This window comes from Nasonia vitripennis (genome assembly GCF_009193385.2).
Source record: "Nasonia vitripennis strain AsymCx chromosome 2 unlocalized genomic scaffold, Nvit_psr_1.1 chr2_random0004, whole genome shotgun sequence".
In the NCBI taxonomy this organism is placed as follows: Eukaryota; Metazoa; Arthropoda; class Insecta; order Hymenoptera; family Pteromalidae; genus Nasonia; species Nasonia vitripennis.
In genome coordinates, this window is record NW_022279610.1 from 2,486,820 (window position 1) to 2,509,672 (window position 22,853).

Sequence of the window (22,853 nt, forward strand, 5' to 3'; positions counted from 1 at the left end):
TTCTATGTCTGTCAAAGAGCGACAAGCGTTCTACGCGTGGTATAACAACGAAACTCGGCGTGATTATGTTTTCGATTTTCAAAAAGAAATAGTAGAATACTGCCGTATGGATGTGGAGATTTTGCGACGCGCCTGTGTTGCTTTTCGAGAGATATTTTTGAATGTGGGTAAAATCTGTCCATTCGTTGAACCAACTACTATAGCAAATGCTTGCTCGCTTGTGTACAGAAAAAATTTCTTATGCGATAAGACTATAGGTATTATACCTGCTAGCGGTTATCGCCGAGGTGACAAACATTCTCAAAAATCTATAGAGTGGTTGGTTCAGTGCGAACACGAGTGTGGTCGAGAAATCATTCACGCGGGGCGCGCTCGAGAGTTTCGATTACCCGAGGGTTTTCTAGTTGACGGATTTTTACCACCTTTAAATAGAGAGCATAAAGGCACAGTATACGACTATGAGGGTTGTCACACGCACGGCTACCCGAAATGTTTTGATAAAACGCGTGAGAAATCGCTGGCTTATGGTCGCACCTTTAACGCCGCATACGAAAACACAATGTCTAAATTGCAAAAAATGCGCGATTGCGGCTACGATGTTCGTAGTATATGGGAATGCGAGTTTGACGAGGTGAAATTGAGAAACCAAGAGATCGCCTCCTACGTGAAAAATCATCCTCTAATGAGTCGAATAACTTTAAATCCGCGAGATGCATTTTTTGGAGGGCGAACAGAAAACATCATACCTTTTTACAAAGTCAAAGACGGCGAGAAAATCAAATATACAGACATTTGTTCGCTGTACCCGTACATCTGTAAGCGTGGAAAATTCCCAATCGGTCATCCGCGTATTTTCGTAGGTGAAGAGGTCGCAAATTCATTGGCGATGACAATTACAAAATTACAAAATCTTGACGGTGTCGAGGGCTTGGTCAAGTGCAGAGTTTTACCACCGCGAAATTTGTATATGCCGCTGCTGCCTGTTAAAATGCACGGTCGCCTCCTCTTTGCGCTATGTCGCTCTTTTTGCGCCGAGGCGCGCTCCGAAGATTGTCATCACGAGCAAATAGTGGATCGTGAGTTTAGCGGTACTTGGGTGGCGGACGAGCTGCGCAAAACCGTTGAGCTCGGTTATCGCATAAGCGAGATATACATCATTTGGCAGTACGACACGACGCGCTTCGATGGTACGAAAGGTGGGCTCTTTGCGCAGTATGTAAATCTATTTTTGAAGATAAAACAAGAAGCTTCCGACTGGCCCACCTGGCGTATCAACGAAAATGCGAAAGCGCGGTATTTAGCCGAGTACGAGCGCGATGAGGGTATCGTTCTAGATCGTGAAAAAATTTAAAAAAATCCTGGATTACGGGCTGTTGCCAAACTTTGTTTAAATAGCTTATGGGGTAAATTCAGTCAGCGTACAAATATGAAACAAACCACTGTTGTCAAATCACGCGAAAATTTGTTGAAGCTTTTATTTACTACCGATAAGGAGGTTTTCGACATCTTACCTATCAATGATGATATTCTGTATGTAAATTGGCAATTCAGAGAAGAAGCTGTAACATCGACACCCTATACGAATGTCGTCATAACAGCATACACAACGGCGCAGGCACGCCTCGAACTGTATGGTTACTTGGAAAAACTCGGATCGCGCCTACTATACTGCGATACAGACTCGTGCATTTTTGTGAAAAATGAAAACGATCCGGCCGAATATGAGCCGTCAATAGGTAATCTCTTAGGTGCTATAACGGATGAGTTAAGAAGTTATGGCGAGGGTACGTACATAGAAACCATGATGTCTGCATCGCCGAAATTTTACGCTTTTCGGGCAATCACACCGGGCGCCGGTGCCACTATAGAATGTTGTAAAGTCAAAGGTATACGTCTAAATTACAATAATTCTTTAAAGATAAATTTTGACAGCATAAAATCTCTAATTGACGATGAATTTGGTGAAAATGCCGACAAAAGCGACAACGACACTGTCAAGGACAAGCGTACAATTAAGGTACACTTTTCAACAATCAGGTGCACACTTGACGTGACGTGCCTCGACCGCGCCGCCGCCACGAGGATCGTCGACAATAAAACAGGTGGAAGGTTGTTTGTTTTTGTCAGTAACAAAGATGGATATTCGTTGGAAGCATCCGTTCACATGCATCATATCAGGCCCGACGATGTGTGGAAAAACCATATTTGTAAAACGGTTTCTCGCTAATCTGCCTGAAATGTGCAACGTGCGCTTTGATCGCATATTATTTTACTATGGCGAATGGCAAGATACGTATACGAACGAATTCAAAATACCCGGTAATTTGAAAATAGAGTTTCGGGAAGGATTGCCACAGCCAAGCGACTATTCTAACGATAACGATAAGAAAAAATTGCTAATTTTAGACGACTTGATGCGTGAATCTTCTAACAGTGTAGTACTCGATTTATTTGTACGTGGCTGTCATCACAAAAACATATCCACTATATATCTATGTCAGAATCTTTTTTACAAAGGTGCAAATCAGCGTGATTTGTCTCTCAATTCGAATTACATCGTTCTGTTCAAGAATCCGCGCGACCGTGCGCAAATCCAGTACCTAGCGCAACAAGTTTATCCCGAAGACTCGAAATTTCTGCAAGAGGCCTACATGGATGCATGTAGTCGCCCCCATAGCTATCTACTCTTGGATCTAAAACAGGATACGCCGGACGACTTTCGATTTCTAACATGTGTTTTTCCTGACGATCAGCTGCAATACGCGTACGTGCCTCGTCGTGGCAAATCGACTCGACGATAGATGCAGGGTGCGATACACAACATTATTTAATGTGCCGATTGTAACGAGACTAAAGCAGTCTCTCTGTGACGATGGCCGTACGAACATCCTGCAACAGCAGCACCGATCCACGTATTGTTTGTGGTAAACATTTTTCAAAAAAACACGTTGCACTTTTGAACGCCCTCTGTCACGCCAACGTAAAACAGCGCGAAGCCTTGATACGGACCGCTGATAAACAGCTCATCAAGTGTATCTCCGAGTGCGCGCTCAACGTCTTACACGGAATAGTCGAGATCAAGGAGAGCGAAAAACATCGTCTAAAAAAGCACAAACGTGTCTTGAGAAAATTGATCGAACCACGAATCGCCGCTCGGGGTAAGGTAGCCTCCGCCGCCACCGCTGGTACTTGGAATCGTCGAAAACGCACTATAATTCAGAGCGGTGGTTTTTTCTTACCACTGCTTCTCGACCCGCTCATCAGCACGATTTTTTCAAAAATTTTACACTAACATGGAGCACGCCAGAAAAATGATTGTTGTACCGGAGACGATGGCCGAGCGTTTATAAAACACCGCCCAGCTTACGAGTGTTCAGCAGCAGCAGCACGCGATACCAGCACCACCAACAACCGAGGGCAGTGTACAAACGCCTGAGGGTAACTTATCACAACTAGACGCGGAAATGCATAAGATTCTTAATTCAAAAAAATTTATCAGTGAAGAAGAAAAGTGTAAAAACTACTTGCAAGCACTGCGACGATTTCTGTTCTTCAAGGAAAGCGAACAACTCGAAGAGCATCGTGATGAGAATCTCGCGACACAGCTGTCGGAAGAAACTATTATCGAAAGTGTGCCAAAAGTTCATCAGAAAAAAGCACGCTTGCTGCTTAAACACTGGCAGGCTAACGAGTCCGATCGGCTCAAATGGAACAACACGGGTGGCGTTATCATAGACGGTAGTCTCGTGCCTCAATCGAATATAGCAGACTTACTGAGCGATGTATTGATAAAGCCAAAAAAAGATACCCAGTACGATCCGCCTGTTGGACAATTTCAATTTGCAAAGTTTATCGCCAGCTCCGAAACGCCGAATGAATTCGTCGGGAATACGCACGTTTCAAAAATGATTAGACAAATATCGGCTCGAATAAAAGTGGCGAAGCGTAAAAGTACGGATACAGTAGCCACGTCACCGCCGCCGAGTAGAGTCCGACACGAGCCGCGGCCGCCAAGACGATCGGCTCGTGAAAAAAGATGGTTAAATCTGCCGGTATGAAGTTTGAGAAACAGTATTATGATCCCGGACACGAGGCCGGTTACGCCGGTGCTCGAAATCTCCTCCGTGTCAATACTCGAGGCAAATATTTAGCCGACAAAGAAAAGAATCGCATCTACGAGTGGCTGAGCAACCAGGACACGTACATACTTCATCGTCCGATACGCAAAAAATTTTCAAGATTGCACTATAACGTCACTAACATTGACGACGTTTGGGAGGCAGATTTGTGTCAATTAACCGCGATCAAAGAAGCGAATGACGGATTCTGTTACATACTCGTCGTCATAGATGTTCTCAGTAAATTTGTATGGGCCGAACCCTTGCGCGATAAATCAGCTCAGACAGTCGCTGCAGCCATTGAAAAAATTCTCAAACGAGCCGGTAATCGTGTGCCTCAGTATTTGCAATCGGATAAGGGAAAAGAGTTTACAGGTAGCGCTGTTCAAAAAATTCTCAAAAAATACGACATTTCTTTTGGCACCGCCCGAAATCCGTATATCAAAGCGGCTGTAGTTGAACGCGTGAATCGTACGCTGAAAGAGCGTATGTGGAGGTACTTTACCTACCGCAACACCAAACGTTACATTGACGTGTTACAGAAAATTGTCGACGCATACAACAACACGATTCACACGTCTTCAAATATGAAGCCTGCTGCGGTTAATCTCTACAATGCGTACAAAGCCCGCAGCAACGTAGAACAGCAGCGCCACGCTCGTGAAAAGAAGCACCCGATACAGCCTAAATACCGTGTCAACCTCTACGTGCGCATCAGTCGATCCAAGGGTTCCTTTTCGAAAGGGTTCGAAAAAAACTTTAGCGAAGGAATTTTCAAAATCAAACGCGTAACTCAGCGGCAAGGTATCTACACATACGAATTGGAGGATCTCAATGATGAAATCATTAACGGATTTTTTACAACGAGGAATTGGTGCGCGTAGGCGATGCTCGTATGCTAACTGATCAAGAATTCAAGATAGAGCGTGTAATTAAACCCAAGGGTCGCGGAAATAAAAAACAATTTTTTGTCAAGTGGCTGGGATATCCCGATAAATTTAACTCTTATTTTATTATTACCGGATTATCAGCTGATAATCAGCTGATCTTTTTCAGTAGGGTTGTCCGCACTTAATTTTTCCGACTTTTCACGACCGTGCCCCACGCGTTTGGCAGCCACTGTAACGGGGTGGATTTTCGGGGAAATCCAGGCGTAAAATTATGCGATTTACTCGCTAAAACTGGTGTTACGAAATAGGTGGATGCTCCCAGAGAGCACTTGGAGGCGCAGAAAAGAAGAAGGCAAAGGTGGAGAGCAAGCTCGTGTATTCGTCTTAAAAAGGGAGCTCTGTCCAGTTCGGAGGTCGCCGGTGATCTGCCCGCTCTGTCATCGATGCGACTCATTGACGGCAAGCGGTCTCGCGAGTGGATGCACACCTTACATTTCTGCACGCGCGAGCTCTCAGGTGGCGGCTTACCTCGCTGACGATGCGCCTGCATCGTCGGTGGTACCACCGGATGTCCCGACGGAAAGCCTGGTGCTCGTCCGTGACACGTCCGAGGCCGCGCGGGCTGACGTCCTCGTCGCCCAGAAAAAAAAAATAGTTACCGATTGCCGCACCTGGGAGCGCTTGTGTGAGTTTGTGATTATGAGAGTGACTGTTTTTGATTCAATTTAAAAAAATTTTTTTTCTCTTTTAAATTTCTTTTGTCCCGGATGCCAGTGGGGGTGACCCCACACGAGAGAGGTTCGCGCATTGGATTATTCTCCAATTTCCGATTTATTATTATGCTATTATATATGTTTTTTAGTGCAAGTGTGAATTTCGGTGTGTGTGTATTTTATGTCGCGGATGTTGTGATTAGCAGCCGCTGCTGCTGTACAATTTTTTGGGGGCGGGGCAGAGCTCCTACATACAAATATTTCTTAAAATTAGATATACAAAATTATTAATTTCATTGACGAAAATTGGTATAACAATATTTTATATTATAATCATTGTGTTGTAATAAGTATAGCTGAAAAGAAAAATTAATTATATCGCGCTTGGCGTTACGAATGATTATGGGCGCTACTTGCGCTACCTGCAGCTTGGCTGGTATGGCCTAAGCGCAACTTATATCTAAATATTCTTATTTGATTCATATTATGTGTACAAATATATAATAAAGGTCCCTGGTAGAAATGTTAACGGTTAATAAGCTAAGTTTTAACACACTTGTGTGGTTAACGATTTACCTAAATAAGCGTTTAACCGTTATAAATGCATAGATATGACGCATTAACTCATGATAAAATGAAACTTTTGCTTGAAATTTGTCAAATGACTGTTCATCCAAAAATTGTAGAAAAATACGTTACAATCGTAAAAAATCCAAATATTCGTAATAAGACATATATACGTTTTAATGCCAAAAAAAGGGAAAAACAATGTTTAACTTAATAATAATACTGATGTGGTATTATAGATACGCATCACTAAAATATTAGCAATATTTTAATTAATTTTTTTACATTCAAATTTGATAAAACTGGCCAATTAAACTTAACTTTTTAACGAATTTCAACTGTTAATTTTCTACTAGGGGTTATTCTACTAGTAAGCTTACTCCTAGAGAGCTCGCATTTTGTCCCTCTTTCCATGCAGCTTGGCTTTTGACTCTGATATTTTTGAGCGTGTGAGGGCTTCAATCGCAAAGGCAGTGTAGATGTTGCGTAGCGAATCCCGAATGGGATGCTGCCGATAGCGAGATTGATTGACGTGGTAAGGATGGATATGTGCTAGCCGCGCGGGGCTCCTTTCTTTTTAATAGCTGCTATGATTTATTTTTTCTTTTTATTGAATGTTGATCGCGTTACGACTGCGCGATAGCTGGCGCACTTGGTCCACCATCATTCTCGTTTCTTGCTACCGGATGAATTTTTCTATGGGGTCACTGGCGCGTCTGCTCTTTACGTACCAGCAGGCGCCGCCTAGCGCAATTACTCCTATTAAGATTGCCGACGCGGAGTATCAGAAAATGGTTGTGTTCTCGTCAAGGGCTTGCACCTTGCGCGATGTTGCCTTGCTTTGCGCTTGCTCGCGGGCTTTTGCGGCAATGTCGCGAAGGCCTATCCCCGATTCTAGTGCTTCTAATTTTGTACCGTGTAGATTCACGGCCCGAATTTTCGCTTCCGTTTTAATTGCTGATTCGAATTCGGATAAAGTATTTTTTGATTGGTTTAATTCGGCAACGATTGCTGAAAGATCTAAGTGCACGGTATTGAAAGATGAATCTTTCATGCGCGCTTCGAGGGATCGCGACGCTGTTAATTACGCGTTTGCCATGTGCGCCGAGAATTCAGGCCGTGCATAACAGCCCTGCACCGTTTATGGTTGCCGTAATCTGCTCGGCTCTTAATAGACATTGCATGGATATATTTCGGCTGAATACGTGGAGAATACCCATGTATTAGCTTTGTGCAGCCGTAGCCAGAATGTGTCCTTGAGCTGACGAATTCTGACGTCGCAGTGCCCTGGTTTGTTCAATGCGCGCCCGGCAGCTATTATAATCTCGCACGCCGCGTTAGCGTGCACCTCCCTTACAGGTTTCGGCTATGAGCAAGTTACTAATTTTCCTCAGTTTTCCTATTTTTTCCTGAGGTAGCGGCATATAGGCACGGTTTGATTCGCTCATTGCGAAGTACTGATGTTCTGGCCAAATATATGCTGCTACCTCCGAGCTGTGTAGAATTCGTTGCATCGCCGGTAGGGGTGATGCTTTGTATAAATTTTTGTGTGTCGAGAAGAGGGATAGCAAATTGGTAAATTAGGTAACCCTCGGCATACAATATTGATAATTTTGAAATTTTCATAATTGGGAGCGCCGAAAAGCTGCCCTCTGGTAGTGAGAATCTTGCGTTTGAGATTGCGCTTTCGACTGTTTTCGCTGCGCGACTGATTGTATTAGGAGATAGGATTCGCGGATAGACTAATCCCTTGGCCGCGAACAGGATCGCGTCAGTGAGGACCTCGGTGTCTAGCTTAAATTGTATTAGGGTGGTTTTTAGGCTGCTCATCGCGCTGTTCTTTGCTATGTCGTTATTATTTGCCGCAGTTCGATGGGCTAATTCTACAAAGTGGGCTTGCAAACGCGCGGTTTTTTGATCCAAGTCGAATAGCGTGCGGTTGACTATTTCGGTCTACTTTGCTAGGAGAGCTGCCGTGAGGCGTGTGTCACCGTCTATGGCTTGAATTGCGGCTTTGATTTCGCGCTCGTCGTTCTCGTCTATCCTAAAGTCCCGAATAAAAATTTATGCTCGGTGCCTATAAACGGCAAAAGCAAGCGGCGCTGCCTGTGCAGGTCTTCTCCTCCGCCATGCACTAAAATTAAATCAATCATCCTTTCGGCCTGACGCTTAGCCGCTTTTATTTTTTCGAGGATATTACTTTCTTCACATTTCGGGCCGCAGGCGGGTATAATTTGTGTCGCGTGCTTCATTAGTATCTCTCCTGCCTTGAAGTATGGGCGCAAGTCCGTTTTCTGGATTATTTTCCAGTCGGTGCTGGACGTCGCGAGCGGTGCTATTTTTTCTATAATTAAGCCTAAGTTTTCTTGAAATCGGTGGATAAATCCGTTGGTGCTTTCCTCATTCAACTCGAAGGTGCCCACGGGTTGTGCTCCCACTGCTAATCTGTAAGGGCATGCTCGCGTTAACAAGGATAATTTATTCTTGCGGCGCGCAAGGCTTCTCGGGACCCGAATATTTGCGAAGTATATGTTAAGTTATAGACACCATTTTTGCGCAGCATGTCCGCTGACGCGCAGAAAAAAACAGTGGAAAAACAACTATTCTTCCGAGTCTACTGCTGACTCTGCCTGTCTGGCTAGTTCGAGTTAGAGTGACCTCTTTCGAATTCGCATCTCAATTGAACCTCTTTTACAGTGCGTTTACTTATTTTCTTATACATTATACATTATATTAAACATGAACCCTTTTTCTCTGGTTCTTCGGCTCTCAGGCCCTTTAGGGTCACACTGTCTATATTTCTAAATTTTATTTGTATAAGAGTGACTTTTTTGGAATTTGCATCTTAATTGAACCTATTTTACAGTGCGTTTACTTATTTAATTATATATTTTACGTTATATTAAGCATGAACACTTTTTCTCCGGTTTTCCGGTCCTTCATGGTCACACTATTTATATTTCCTAATTTCATTAGTATTAGCGTGACCTCTTTGTAATTCGCATCTGATTTGCACCTTTTTTACAGTGCGTTCACTTATTTTACTATACATTTTATTATATATTATATACATTATATTAAGCATGAACACTTTTTCTCCGGTTCTCCGGTTCTTGGGGGTCACACTATCTATTTAGCTAAAGTCAATTTGTTGTTCGCTATCTACCATAGCACTCTGCTTATGATCGCGTTTAAATTTGCTTGCGCAATGCCCACATTATGTGCTGTTATAACCGCGGTCACGTCGTCTGCGTATCCAACGAGCATCACGTCCCCCGGTATTTCGAGTTTCAGAAGCCTGTCGTACGAGATACCCCAGAAGTCTGGACCCAAAATCAAACCCTGCGCTACACCTGCAGTTATAAGTCTTTTTTTGCGCCCTTATTTGGTGTCATACTCGATAACCCGGTCCCTCAAAAAATCTTTTGTAAGACGCATAATGTATCGCGGCATACCGTATGATTCTAAGGCAGCAAGTAAGTTGGTCCATTTTGCCGAGTTGAACGCGTTTTTTACGTCTAAAGTTACTAGAATTACAATGTCTCTAGTCGCGTGTCCAACTTCTTTTACTTACTTTACCGTGTCTGTTACCTCTCTAACGGCCCTTATGGTGGATCCACCTTTTCTAAAAAAATCGTAGGTGCTACGAGTGCAGCTAACCTAATAAAAGCTCGAGCAAATGTAAACAATAGATTGATCAAAATAAAAATGCAAGAAAAACTAGTGTTCCAAATCGTAATTCTCTCAGTGAAAAACCTTGCACTAGAAGTGTTTCTAACAATACAGTAAATGCTATGCAAACTAAACTGCAAGAGTCAGCAACAACAAGAAAATTGGCATTTACTGATATGTTAAAAAGTTCAAGTGCTGTTGTTGATGGGGAAGAAAATATGGTTATTAACATAAATGTTTTTAAAGTTATAGCTGACAAGATGACATGTGAATTTTGTAAAACAAATTCAATGAATTTTGAATTAGTACAACGAAATGGTTTTGCTATGAATTTATTGTTTATTTGTAAAGTTTGTGGAGAAGTATGTGTGGATACATTTTCAAGCTCACGTACAGATTCTAATAAGAACAACTCTTCTTTCGTGATCAATGCGATCGTAGTGCAGTCTTTTACAAAAGTAGGATTAGGAATCGCTGCTCTTCAGGATGTTTGTGCTTCTGTAAATATGCACTGCATATCCACTTCGTCCTTTTACCGTCACATGGAAACCGTGAAAAGTCAAGCTATACAGCTAAAAAGAGAAGTTCTTTCAAAGAGCAGAAAAATTGTGCATCAAGTTCATAAAAGTTTGAATCTAGATTTATTATCTGAAAAAGTGATAGACATTCTTTTTTCGTACGATGGATCTTGGCATAAGCGTGGGTTCACCTCTCTTTATGGATTTGGTTGCGTTATTGATGTGATGACTTGTCTTGTTGTCGACTATGAAGTTGTAATATGACAGAATTGGTGCCGTGTGAGGCGAGGGAGAAGGGCCACTGAGAGAGAAAGAGGGGGCCTTAGGAGGATTCGGCATATTCGGCGCGGAAAACTAGAGGGGATTCCGATCGGCCTTTGAGCAGACTGGTCGATCGGTGGGTATTTACACTAGAGTCCGCATCAGGTCGTAAGATTTAAACACCCAGCGTGTGGAAAGAGACGCCAGTTCGAGCCGACTATCCCAAGACCAGCTCAGATCTTTTCCGAGGAAGCGCCGTCGCCTTGCCTCTGATCCAGGCCGGCCCCATCGAGGCCCACAGAGCAGAGTAGTGCATTTTCGCAACGTATTCGCGCAACGCACCAAACCGCGCCATCGTCGTGGGGCAATCTCTTCCCGACGACCCGCGCTGCACCACAGAGAGACATCCTTGTCGCCGCTCCACACCCCAGCAACGAATTGAGGCACATCACCGGGTGACGACCCACATCGAGGACGAGACACCGCCGGAAACTGCTAGCAGTAAAGTATGTTACGTATGAATGTATGAGTGAATGTATGAGTCAGTAGTATAGGGAAATGCGAGAGGGTAGATGTGCATGATTACTGAAAAGGATTTCGGATCTGACTCTCCAGAGTTTGATATTTGGTACACATCACACAAAACTTCAAGCAATTGTAATAAAAATTATGATGGCTCTTCCGGCTCCATGGAGTTAGCCATAGCTGAAATTCTATGTCGAAGATCTGTGAGTCATTGTGAAATGAGATATATGACAATGCTATCTGATGGTGACGCTAAGACATTCAATCATTTATCCTCACTTAATATTTATTCGGATCCATTAGCGAAAGAAGAGTGCATCAATCATGCGGCTAAACGCTTGTCTACAGCTTTAAAAGAAATAGTAAAAAGTGCTAAAGCAAAGGGGATAACACTTGGTGGAAAGTCAGCTGGAGCGCTGACCAATAAAGTGATTGGTACGCTTGCTGGATATTTATAGAAATGCTATTGTTCGCAATAAAAACAATGTACGGGACATGCAAAAACAAATTATAGCTACTTTATATCATTGTAGTTCCACAGATAAAAAGCACAATCATTCACTGTGTCCTCAAGGAAAGCAGTCTTGGTGTTTTTACAAGCGTGCTATAGCGGAAAAAAAGCCGCATAGTCATACAAGTATGCAAGTGTTTTTGAATCAGGTTGTTGTAGAAAATATTCTACCAATATATGAAAGATTGTCAAATGAAGAATTATTAGCTCGGTGCACCCAAGGACTTACTCAAAATGCCAACGAGGCTATACATTCAGTGCTGTGGAGAAAGTGCTCCAAAAATAATTCTTCATCAAAAACTAGAGTAGAAATTGCTGCAGCTCATGCAGTTTCTGAGTATAACCTGGATTGTCAAAGAGGTGCTGAGATACTTGCATCAATTACAAACAGTAAGATGACAAGTCACGCAGAAAAATTACGACTCAGAAGGATAAAAAAAGGAAACTCTCAAGTGACAAGAAACATGAACCAGAGTCTAAAGCTGCAAGAATTAAAAAAAAATATGGTAGTAAACGACAAGCCCTAGTGGAAATGGAAAGTGTGTCAAAGTGTGCCATAGTGTGCCATAATGTTCCAAAGTGTTCAAATTCGGAAATTTATTACACTTTGGCATACCTTGGTATACTTTGGCACACTCTGGCACACTTTGGCACATTTTGACACACATGGGTTTTTGTGAAATTGAGGACTTAGAACATTTTTGCACGAAATCTGGAAAACTTGTATTCCCGACGGATTTCTCTGTTGAGGCATGTTTTTCCAACACTTACGGCGGACAGCAGCTTTCAGGCAATTACGGGCAATTGTTAATTAATATTGTAAAAGTACTAAGTATCTAAAGCTGCTTGAAGTACATGAGTTTAAATTTTTGTATTAACTGTAACGAGTACTTGTGGCTCAGTGGTAGACCTTCAGCTTACTAACCCAAAGGATCCGGGTTCAAGTCTTACCGACGCTAGAATTTTTTTTTTTTTATTAAATTATTGATTGTTACGTTCTATAACTGGAATTTCAAGATCCACGCGTGCCGTCGATATGACGGCATCGTGCAGTGGCAATGTTTTGGCGCGCGGGCGGCGGGATATATCTCACTGTACCATAGTGTGCCAAAGTGTAATAAAGTGTGCCATGCTGTGCCATAGTGTGCCAAAGTGTAATAAAGTGTGCCATGCTGTGCCATACCGTGCCAAACTGTGCTATACTGTGTCATACTTTGTCTAAAAAGAGATGTTTGTTTCCGAAAAACCCATGTGTGTCAAAGTGTGCCAAAGTGCAGCAAATTTCCGAATTTGAACACTTTGGCACACTTTGGCACAGTATGGCACACTTTGGCACACATTGACATACTTTGGCATACTTTGGCACACCCAATTATTTCCACTAGGGAGAGTCATTAAAAGTACAATCAGAAGGTGTTACTTATGGTATCGGATGTTTCTAAGTGAGTTCTAAAATTTTATATAAATTTTATGATAATAATATAAATATTAATCAAGAGAATTAATAATTTTATATAGTTTTACAGGATTACAGGATTTGAGATTATTATTATCTGATGACTGCAGAGATCAGACTGATGCTTAGTGAGGTTATGTAAATATAAAATAAGAAGATATTAATGTTAACATTAAAAACCAAAGTACGGATGATTATGAAATCATTTTGTAAAGATTTATGTACAGTGAAATAGATTATTTATAAAATATTATGAATAACAGTACTTTTTTACAAAAACCTCATTTTCTCAGCTTTAAGTTTTGAAATATTCAAAATGCATCCTGCGCAATGCATTTACATTTCATGATTCCAGCAAACTACGGTGAATTCTTTGGTATTTTAACAGCAAATCATAGTGATTACATTTTTATTATAGCCCATATGATATTAATGGCAAATCCAGGTACATCAAAATTTATTGTAATTTAACTCACTTTATTATTAATTTTATGCATTCAAATGACATATTTATTTATAAAAGTAAAAACATTTATTTGAAAATCTAATCACTATAATTTTTTCACATCGGCTTAAAGATTACACTCAAATTTTCTGGAATCATGAGATGCAAATAGGTTGCGCAAGATACCTTAGCAATATAGCTAAATTATCATAAAAAATTCTGCTTCATCTGCATTATCCAACTAAATATTAGATCAATTGGGCTGAAATATGATTATAATTTACATAAAATCATATTTTTTTATATACATAATGAGGTCAAAATCTTAGCTGACTAGATCTAAAGGGGGAAAAAAGTGAAAACACCAAAACCCCAACTTAAAAAAATTGTTTATCTAAGGTTATAAATTTTATTAATCAAATTATATCAAATTTTACTATTAGTGTTATAATATTTCCTATATAGCTTCCTCCTAGAGGAAAAGTTATAATAATCAAATTTTACATTTCATCCCTTTGACTGACACCCCACCCCTCTACCTCTATTGACTTATATAAAGTTCATGCATCTAAACTCTCAAATCGTCAAAAGAATATCATTCATCCGTACAGATTTATTAGAAAACATGTAATTATCTTCTACTAGCGGAATAGGAGGAAACTAAGTGCCAATTACTTGGCAGCGGTTTTTTTGTGTGCCGGTGTAATATATCAAATACATAATTTTTTTTTTTAAATCATGATAGATATTCATAATAAATACATTGTATTGTCTTTAATAATTTTCAGAATTTATTAAAAAAAGTTCTGTGCAAGAAGGAAACTAATCTTCAAATTGTTACATTGACCACAATTTCGACATTGAGCCTGAGACCACTAATATATTCAAAAAATTCAAACAAAATTATGGCAACTTTTTTGATTTCTATACTTAGTGTGCCAGCTCTTATATTTTATCTGGATTATAAGGTAAATCGTTTTGATAATTATATTAATCAATACTTTGTATATCAAGTAAAGGTTATGTTATTGATGTCTGCTTATACCATAAGTAGTCCTTTATTGCACCGTGTTTTATCGTCTCGCTACACTCGGGCGCTAATTATGCGCCGTGTAATAAAGTGCCGATTAGGTCACACGTATTGTAATGTACTATAATCTACCCAGGCTTAATTCATCTGTTTTTAAGGCACGACCGCGACACGGAAGTGCCATATAGTTTTGTCATCAAAAAATGTGTGAGATGCGATATCTCACACAATTTTTGACCGATCGGACTAAAATTTTGGGAGGAGTCTCCTCTTGCACAAACTAGAAAACTTTTTTTTTATCCCGATCGTCTACGTTTTTTTTTTGAAATGCGGGCACACTTTGTTCAATATTTGCGTGTTTTTTGAATACAAATTTTGGTCTTACACGATTATCTCTGAGAAACTTTTATCAATTGGGCTAAAAATTTGTGTACGAACTCTCCTCATAACAGTAAGGTGCCAAATTTATTTTGGGCTTGATCCTGCACGTATACGCAGAATTCGGTTACCTCCAAAAATCGCTAAAAACTGTTGTTTGACTGTAAATCAAATTCTAAGCATTATACAAAAAAAGTTAAACGGGGGAAAAGTTGTAGGTCTTTAAAAAGTTCAACTTTTTTCTGTTGGCATCAAATCATGTAAATGCTTGTTACTCGAGTTGGAAGCCCAAAATTGATTTTTACAGCTTAAAAACAATTATTTGCCATAAAACTTTGCGGCTTTACGTTTTACACGAATAAGTCGAATGTAAAAGTCAAACATTTTTTGACTTTTTTTGACTTTTGAAAGGCTTTAACGAAGGACAAATCTTCAAAAACGATTTCTAACGCATATAATTTAATATAAAATTTAGTGTAACGCGATTATTATTATATCTTTTATTCTCTTCTTTCTCTAATCTTCCTTTTCCTCTGGCTTCTCTATTCTCTTCCTCATCTCTACTGAATTGTCGCGCGGGAAGCCCCTTAGGCGTGGATTCCCGCTTGTTCGTGTTTTGTTATTCGAATAGGAAGAGGTATGGGAGAAGAATAAAGAAGTCGATTTGAGCGAAAACGAGAGTGATTTAATACGCTCAGAATGAGAGGGGAAAGCCGTCCGGCATAAAACCCCTCTCGAAGATATTACATACTGTGGAACAAAGAAGTGTGGACTGTAAGTGTGTGTGTATCGTGTACTCGATCACCCACAAAGAGAGTTTTCACTTCGTGTCAGCGGCGCAGTTCCGCTGACTCAAGTCGGTAGCGCAGTTCTACCGACTTGCACGATTCGACGCGCGCGTAACCACGTTCGCGGAACCGGTCGCGAATCAAGCACGGCGTTCAAGCTGAGATAGAGCGAAAGAGAGAGAGAGAGAGAGAGAGAGAGAGAGAGAGAGAGAGAGAGAGAGAGAGAGAGAGAGAGAGAGAGAGCGCGAATGAGAGACACCAACACCAAGATATCCAGAGAGAGAGAGAGAGAGAGACAGAGAGAGAGAGAGAGAGAGAGAGGGAGAGAGATAGACAGATAGATAGGTCTTTATTTGCTAAGGCAAAAAAAAAATAATACAATTAAGGTCACATAGACTGTGTCGCTACAGTCTAACAAAATTATAAAATACAATATATACAAATATCGTCACATATAATCACATAAAAACATATAACATATTTGGTCACATATAATTATCACATAAAACTTTTCAAATATTACGTTGCATATTTATGGTTTGGTCATAGACCTATCTGTATTGCACATTGGAAATCTAAATTACGTAATACTGAATGATTTTTTACGGCCTCAGGGCCGAGTCTGACTAGATTAAAACTAGATTAAGGTTAAGAATCAAGCGCCAGAGGGCTCAGAGTCGTCAAGATTCCGTGGCCAACAGGTGCCGCCGTAGTGCCCCCTTAAAGGAAGCGAGAGATGGCAGGTTTCGTAGAGTAGAAGGGAGAGAGTTCCAGAACCGAGCACCCTGGACCTGGAAGGCCCTAGCCCCGGTTTCAGTACTGACGGTAGGGATGCTCAGTTCCGGAGGAACTCTCCTACTGGAGGGTCTCGGCTCGTGTTTGCTGAAACATGAGGCCAGATACGAGGGTTCACCGATCCGAATTGCCTTGTAGAGTAGAATGCCCTCATAGTAGAGCCTTCTGGAATCGGTGCGAAGCCATTCTAGACGCCTCCGGTAGGGACTGATGTGTTCATCCCTCCCAACCCCGAAGATGAATCTCACACACGAATTGCTCAGTCTCTGTAACCGTATTCGTTGTTCGGTAGACGCGTCCAGGATAGTCACAGCACAGTAGTCGATGTGCGGTTGTATAAGTGTCTCAACTAGCCTTCTGCGGAGAGTCTCAGTGGTGCAGCCCCTGATAAACCGCAGGCTATACAGGGCTTTGTTGACTTTTTACGTGATAGCATCCACCTGCGGTCTCCAAGTAAGTTTGTTATCCAGTACAACACCGAGACTCACGACCGTCTCACTGAATGGGACGATCACTCCGTCCGGCAACGGAACCCCAGGCATGTTCCATGATTTAATATCATTAACGTTCTTCATGGACCCGAAAAATATAGACTTAGTTTTGCCGGAGTTAAGTCGCAGACCGGAGCTCTCCGCCCAGTTCGAAACCAGCCGTGCCGCTTCAGCCAGTCGAGCCACGCCGTCCAGGAAGTTATCTTTGTTGGTGTGTAGATAGATCTGGAGGTCATCCGCGTAAAAAAGATGTTTAATTGCGTTGCCGTCGAGTATATTTTGCAGGTCGTTGACATAGAGGCTGAATAGCAAGGGTCCCAGGACAGAACCCTGTGGAACTCCCAGATTGGTTTCAAGCCACTCTGAAGTTCCGTTTTTATTCGAAATCACCATCTGAGATCGTCCCTGTAAATATGATTTAATCCACAGGAGAGCCGCCCTAGAGAACCCCAGCTGTCTCAGCTTAGATAGTAATTTGGAAGGTGAGATGGTGTCAAAGGCCTTGCTGAAGTCAAACAGCAGCATAAGCGTCACCTTCTTTTTGTCAATAGCCATGCGTACGTCGTCGGTCACTTTTAATAACGCAGTCTGCGTACTGTGGTGTTTTCTGAAACCGGCCTGGAAGGGGTCGAGTATATGATTTGTATTAAGATACTCCGTGATCTGGGTGTGTGCAATTTTCTCGAGTACCTTTGAGAGGAAGCAGAGCAATGCAATCGGACGAAAGTCCTTAACGTTTGAAGGAGCGCTGGTCTTTCTTAGCGCGATCAACTGTGCCTGCTTCCAGATTCTCGGAAAGATCCCCTGAGCGAAGGAGCAGTTAAATAGATTAAGAATAAATTCGCCAATAATTGGGAGGGCTTTGACGACCACCCCGCATGGAATACCATCGACACCCCTCGCTTGGGAGGAAAAATGTGATATAGCAAGGACGACGTCACTCATACTAACAGGGCTAAAAGTAAAGCCCTCCTCACCTGCAAGCAAAATAGTGTCCATTGCATTGTGTATATTTTCGAGGGGTGATACCGATACTCCCGCGAAGTGCTCGTTCAGCTCTCCCGGCGTAAAACCACAAAACTCCTCCTCCTTACGCCCAGGCAGGAGGTCGAGATGACGCATTACCTTCCAGATATTTCTATTTTCATCAAGGGTGTCTAATAGTTGTTGGCGAAGGAAGGACTCACGCTCTTGAGCAGAACGCATGTCGACCTCGTATGTGAGTCGAAGGACCTCATCGAAAAGCTCCGCCCTCCCCGTGCGCTCGTAGCGCCTGAGTGTAGCATTGCGTTTATCCATGAGGAGCCTCAGCTCTGGTCCAGACCAAGGAGCATATTTCCTACGTGGGCAAACCATTTTCAAAGGCGCCAATTCATCAATTGCTAGTTTTATATTATTATTAAGAACGCATAAAGCGCCCTCCAGATCTGTTTCTCTCTCTCTCTCTCTCTCTCTCTCTCTCTCTCTGTCAGAGAGAGAGAGAGAGAGAGAGAGAGAGAGAGAGAGAGAGAGAGAGAGAGAGAGATAAAGAGAGATCAGCGGAAGCACCAGCACCACAACACTTCGGCGGACGTTTCGTACGAGCAAATTCGTGAGGTCGAAATCGATTCGTCGCTTAGCTAGACAGCGTGAGCTGTCAACGGCTTGGCGTCTTATCGAGTACTGAACTCGGCGCTCGTCCGACCGAGCGCGACACGAGGCCGGCGGCGCTGTCGGCGAGCGCAGCAAGTCGCGAAGTCGCTTACTCAACTCGATCACGGGAGATGGCGCCACGGGCTCTACGTCGACCTCGCGGAGTTCGCTCGACGCTATTTTCACGGCGGAACTCTTCTCCTCGGGTCTCGACGGAACATCCTCCCTCCGTTGCGAGTTATGCGAGCAAAAGAAATCGTCGTTCGAGAGTATGTCGTTCGGAGGCGTAGCCTGCGATTGAGTGTATGTGTGTGAATGTGTGTTCAATCAGCTTCTTCCGTTGAAGACGTGGGAAGTGGGTACAGCTGAGTGATGTTCCGCTTCAATGTCCCTCGAGATGTTCGAACGGTGGCGACTCGGGCGAGTCCATCAGTCCCCGGGTGCACCTCCTCGACGACCGCCAGCTGCCACTGCGTACAAGGTTGAGTCTTGTCGATCAGGATGACGACCATCCCTTTGCGTAGTTCTCCAGTAGAGTCATGCCATTTTTGACGCTGCTGGAGCTCGTGAAGATATTCCAAATGCCATCGCTTCCAGAAGTCCTGTCTGGCCTTGGTGATGAACTTCCAAACGGACAGTCGGTTATCTGGAATGGAAGTCAGATCAGCACTGGGTAAAACAGTAAGAGGCCTACCTATTAGAATATGCGCTGGGGTTAACGCTATCGGGTCGTTGGGGTCGGCAGAGATCGACCAGAGAAGTCGGGAATTTAAAATCGCTTCTATTTCTATCGCGAGCGTATAGAGTTCCTCGAAAGTAAGAAGTTGCCCACCCACTACGCGTTTAAAGTGATGTTTAAATGATTTTACCGCGGCCTCCCACAGACCCCCGAAATGTGGAGATAATGGCGGATTAAAATGCCATTGGATATCTAAAGAAAGAGCCTTAGCATTTACTTTAGACTTGAACTCCTCGGAATTGATGAGTGCGAAGAGTTCCCTAAGCTGATTGTTTGCCCCAACGAAATTAGTTCCGTTGTCAGAGTAATCGTGCTGGGGTATACCTCTACGTCCTATGAATCGAGCGAACGCGCCTAGAAATCCTTCGGTGGTCAAGTCGCTGGTCACTTCTATGGTTACTGCCTTTGTAGCCATACATACGAAAACGTACCCGTATGCCTTAAGGGTCGTTCGATTATACCGCTTTTTCTCTTTAATGGAAATGGGGCCGAAAAAATCTACGCCTACATGAGAAAAAGCGGGAGATTCGATGACCCTAGCGGTCGGGAGATCTGCCATCTTGCAGTGAAGCGGAGTGGGTTTGTGTCTTATGCACGTGACACATTTGCGGATGACATGACGAACCTGATTTTTAGCATCGACTAACCAAAACCGTTGTCGCAGATAGAAAAGAGTGCTTTGAACACCGGAGTGGTAGTTGGACTCATGAGCTTCTCGGATGATCAAATCTGTGACGTGATTCCTAGAGGGTAGCAGTATGGGGTGTTTACTGGCTATAGGGATGTCTGCGTTCTTCAAACGTCCTGCCACGCGTACAACTCCATTCGCGTCTAAACACGAATTAAGTGCCGCAATATGCGACCCCTTCACCTTAGTACCCTTCGTTAAGCATGCAATTGAATCGGAAAACGCGTCCTGCTGAATGATTCGAAACACGCGGGTTTCGGCGTCTCGCTTTTCTTCGACCGTGATGGGTTTTCCTCGGAATGGTCGCCCCGAAGGAAGCCATCGCAAGCATATCGTTACGGCATTAAGCAACATGCGGTGCTTTGAAACGCGCGATAGGAACATGCGATCCTTAGTATTGTCGACCAGGAGACAAACTCCCTTTTTCAAACCGGGTATATCCGGAGTCGATTCGACGATGTTCGCGGGTCATGAGGCCTTCGTATGCCGTAGCCAGAATGGCCCGGTAAACCACGTCTCATTTCGCAGGAATTCTTTCGGGAGTTGTCCGCGGGATAAAGCGTCGGCTGGGTTGGATTGAGTCGGGACATATCGCCAACTAGCACGCTCTCCTAATTCCTGAATTTCGCGAACACGGTTCGCTTCGAACAAATTGGGGTCTTGTGGGGACTTACGTAACCAGTGTAAGACTATGGTGGAGTCGGGCCATAAAACGATCCGGTCAATTGAAAATTCTAAAGCTGGAAGTATTTCTATGAGAAGTCTCACAAGAGTTACTGCACCGCATAACTTTAAACGAGGGATAGTCTGTTCTTTCAAAGGGGCGACTCTAGATTTCGAGCAGATCAATCGCACTGTGATCTTTCCGTTTCTATCGGTGGACCTAGCGTAAAGGCAAGCGCCATAGCCTTTCTTGCTCGCATCGCTGAACCCGTGAATCTCTATTCGCGAGGGATCAACGCAAACTACGTGGCGTGGTGCAGAAACGCTGGAGAGAGATGACAACTGACTCGCGAAATCTATCCAAAGCGTAAACAACTTTTGCGGAACTGATTCGTCCCAAGAAATTTTCTCCTTCCAAAATTCCTGCATGATCCACTTCGCGTGCAGACATATTGGACCTACTAAACCTATCGGGTCGAAAATCTTCGCAATTTCCGACAAGATTATGCGTTTAGTTACGTTAGGGGGTACATCTATGGGTTTAACTACGATAGCCAACTCGTCGCGTTTTGAAGCCCAAGAAACGCCTAACGTCTTCAAGACCGTGTCTGTGTCCTCATCTGGTGCCAGGCTCAGGACCTTCTCATCTAAGTTGTCCAACGCGTGGTTGTGATTAGAGGCCCATTGTCGGATGTTAAATCCACCACGCTTCGAGACGGCGATTATCTCATCACGCGCCTTCAAGACATCTTCTAGAGAATCTGAACCTGTTAGAAGATCGTCCACATACATGTCTTTCCTAAGGATCTTGGCCGCGCGAGGATACTGCGAGCTTTCGTCGTTCGCGAGCCTATGGATCGTTCGAATCGCAAGATAGGGGGCGGAAGATACACCGAACGTGACGGTATTTAACTCGTAAACCTGTAGTCTACCGTCACGATACCAGAAGATACGTTGGAATCGGCGATCATCGGAATGGATAAGTATCTGACGATACATCTTTTCTATATCGGCGGTCAGCACATATCTATGTGATCGAAACCTTACTAGATGAACGTAAAGTTTATCCTGAATCGTAGGCCCTACGTATAGCAAATTGTTCAGAGAAACACCTAATGACGACTTAGCGGAAGCGTCGAAAACGACTCGAAACTTGGTAGTAAGGCCCAAGATCTTTACGACTATCAAAAATGGAAGATAATATTTCGAGTCATTTTCGTCGTCTACCACAGACATGTGATCTAGATCGAGATATTCTTGAAAACCACGACTAAATTCTTCCATCATGTCGGGTGAACGGCTGCATCGCCGTTCTAATCCCCGGAACCGCTTGAGAACTTGCGCCCTCGAGTCCCCTAGTTCCGGGTCCTTCTTTCGAAACGACAATCTCACCATATAACGTCCGTCAGATAGTCGAACAGTGGTGTCGTTATACCAACTCTCGCATTCTAACCTGTCGTCAGCCTGTTCAACCGGATTGGAGCATTCCTCCAGAGACCAAAATCGAACCAGCTGTTTTTTCCAATTAAGACAGATGACACGATACCGTGGAAATACTATCGGTATCAATGCCGCCAACGATCACCCACCCTAACTGAGTCTTTTGAAGATATAACTCACTTTCTTCCCTGGACAAGTTAACCTGACCTATAGAGAGCATGGACAACGTTGCTCCAGAACCAATTAGAATGTCGACTTGTCGAGGGAGATGGAATTGAGGATCGGCTAACCTAATGTTCTTGGGTAACTTAATCGATTCACGAGGAAACGGTTCTTCAGGAGTGCCGCTGGTTATATTGGGAACGGTGAGGAACGTTAAACGCTTACTAAAATCCGAGTGTAACGCTTTGAATTGGGCATCGACGCAGTGTTTCGTGGTGGTTCGCAGATCGTTGATCGCTCCGATGGGAATCGAGCAAGGTCGAGTAGGGAGACGCAATCGGTTGGCTAAATTCACGGTCATAAAGTTCGCA

The 22,853-nt window shown here is 43.1% G+C and overlaps 1 protein-coding gene across 19 annotated transcripts in view; it reads left to right on the forward strand.

Annotated features, from left to right (window-relative positions):
* Positions 1-22,853, forward strand: part of LOC107981865 (ubiquitin-protein ligase E3B) — a 583,577-nt gene that overhangs the window by 198,243 nt on the left and 362,481 nt on the right. For 18 of the 19 annotated variants that reach the window (XM_032601499.1, XM_032601501.1, XM_032601502.1 and 15 more), the window contains one exon: positions 14,465-14,644. The exons of the other annotated variant lie outside the window; for it this stretch is intronic. In XM_032601499.1, the coding sequence (XP_032457390.1) occupies positions 14,465-14,644 (180 nt within the window). The remainder of the gene's footprint in view (positions 1-14,464; positions 14,645-22,853) is intronic. 19 annotated transcript variants of the gene reach the window in all.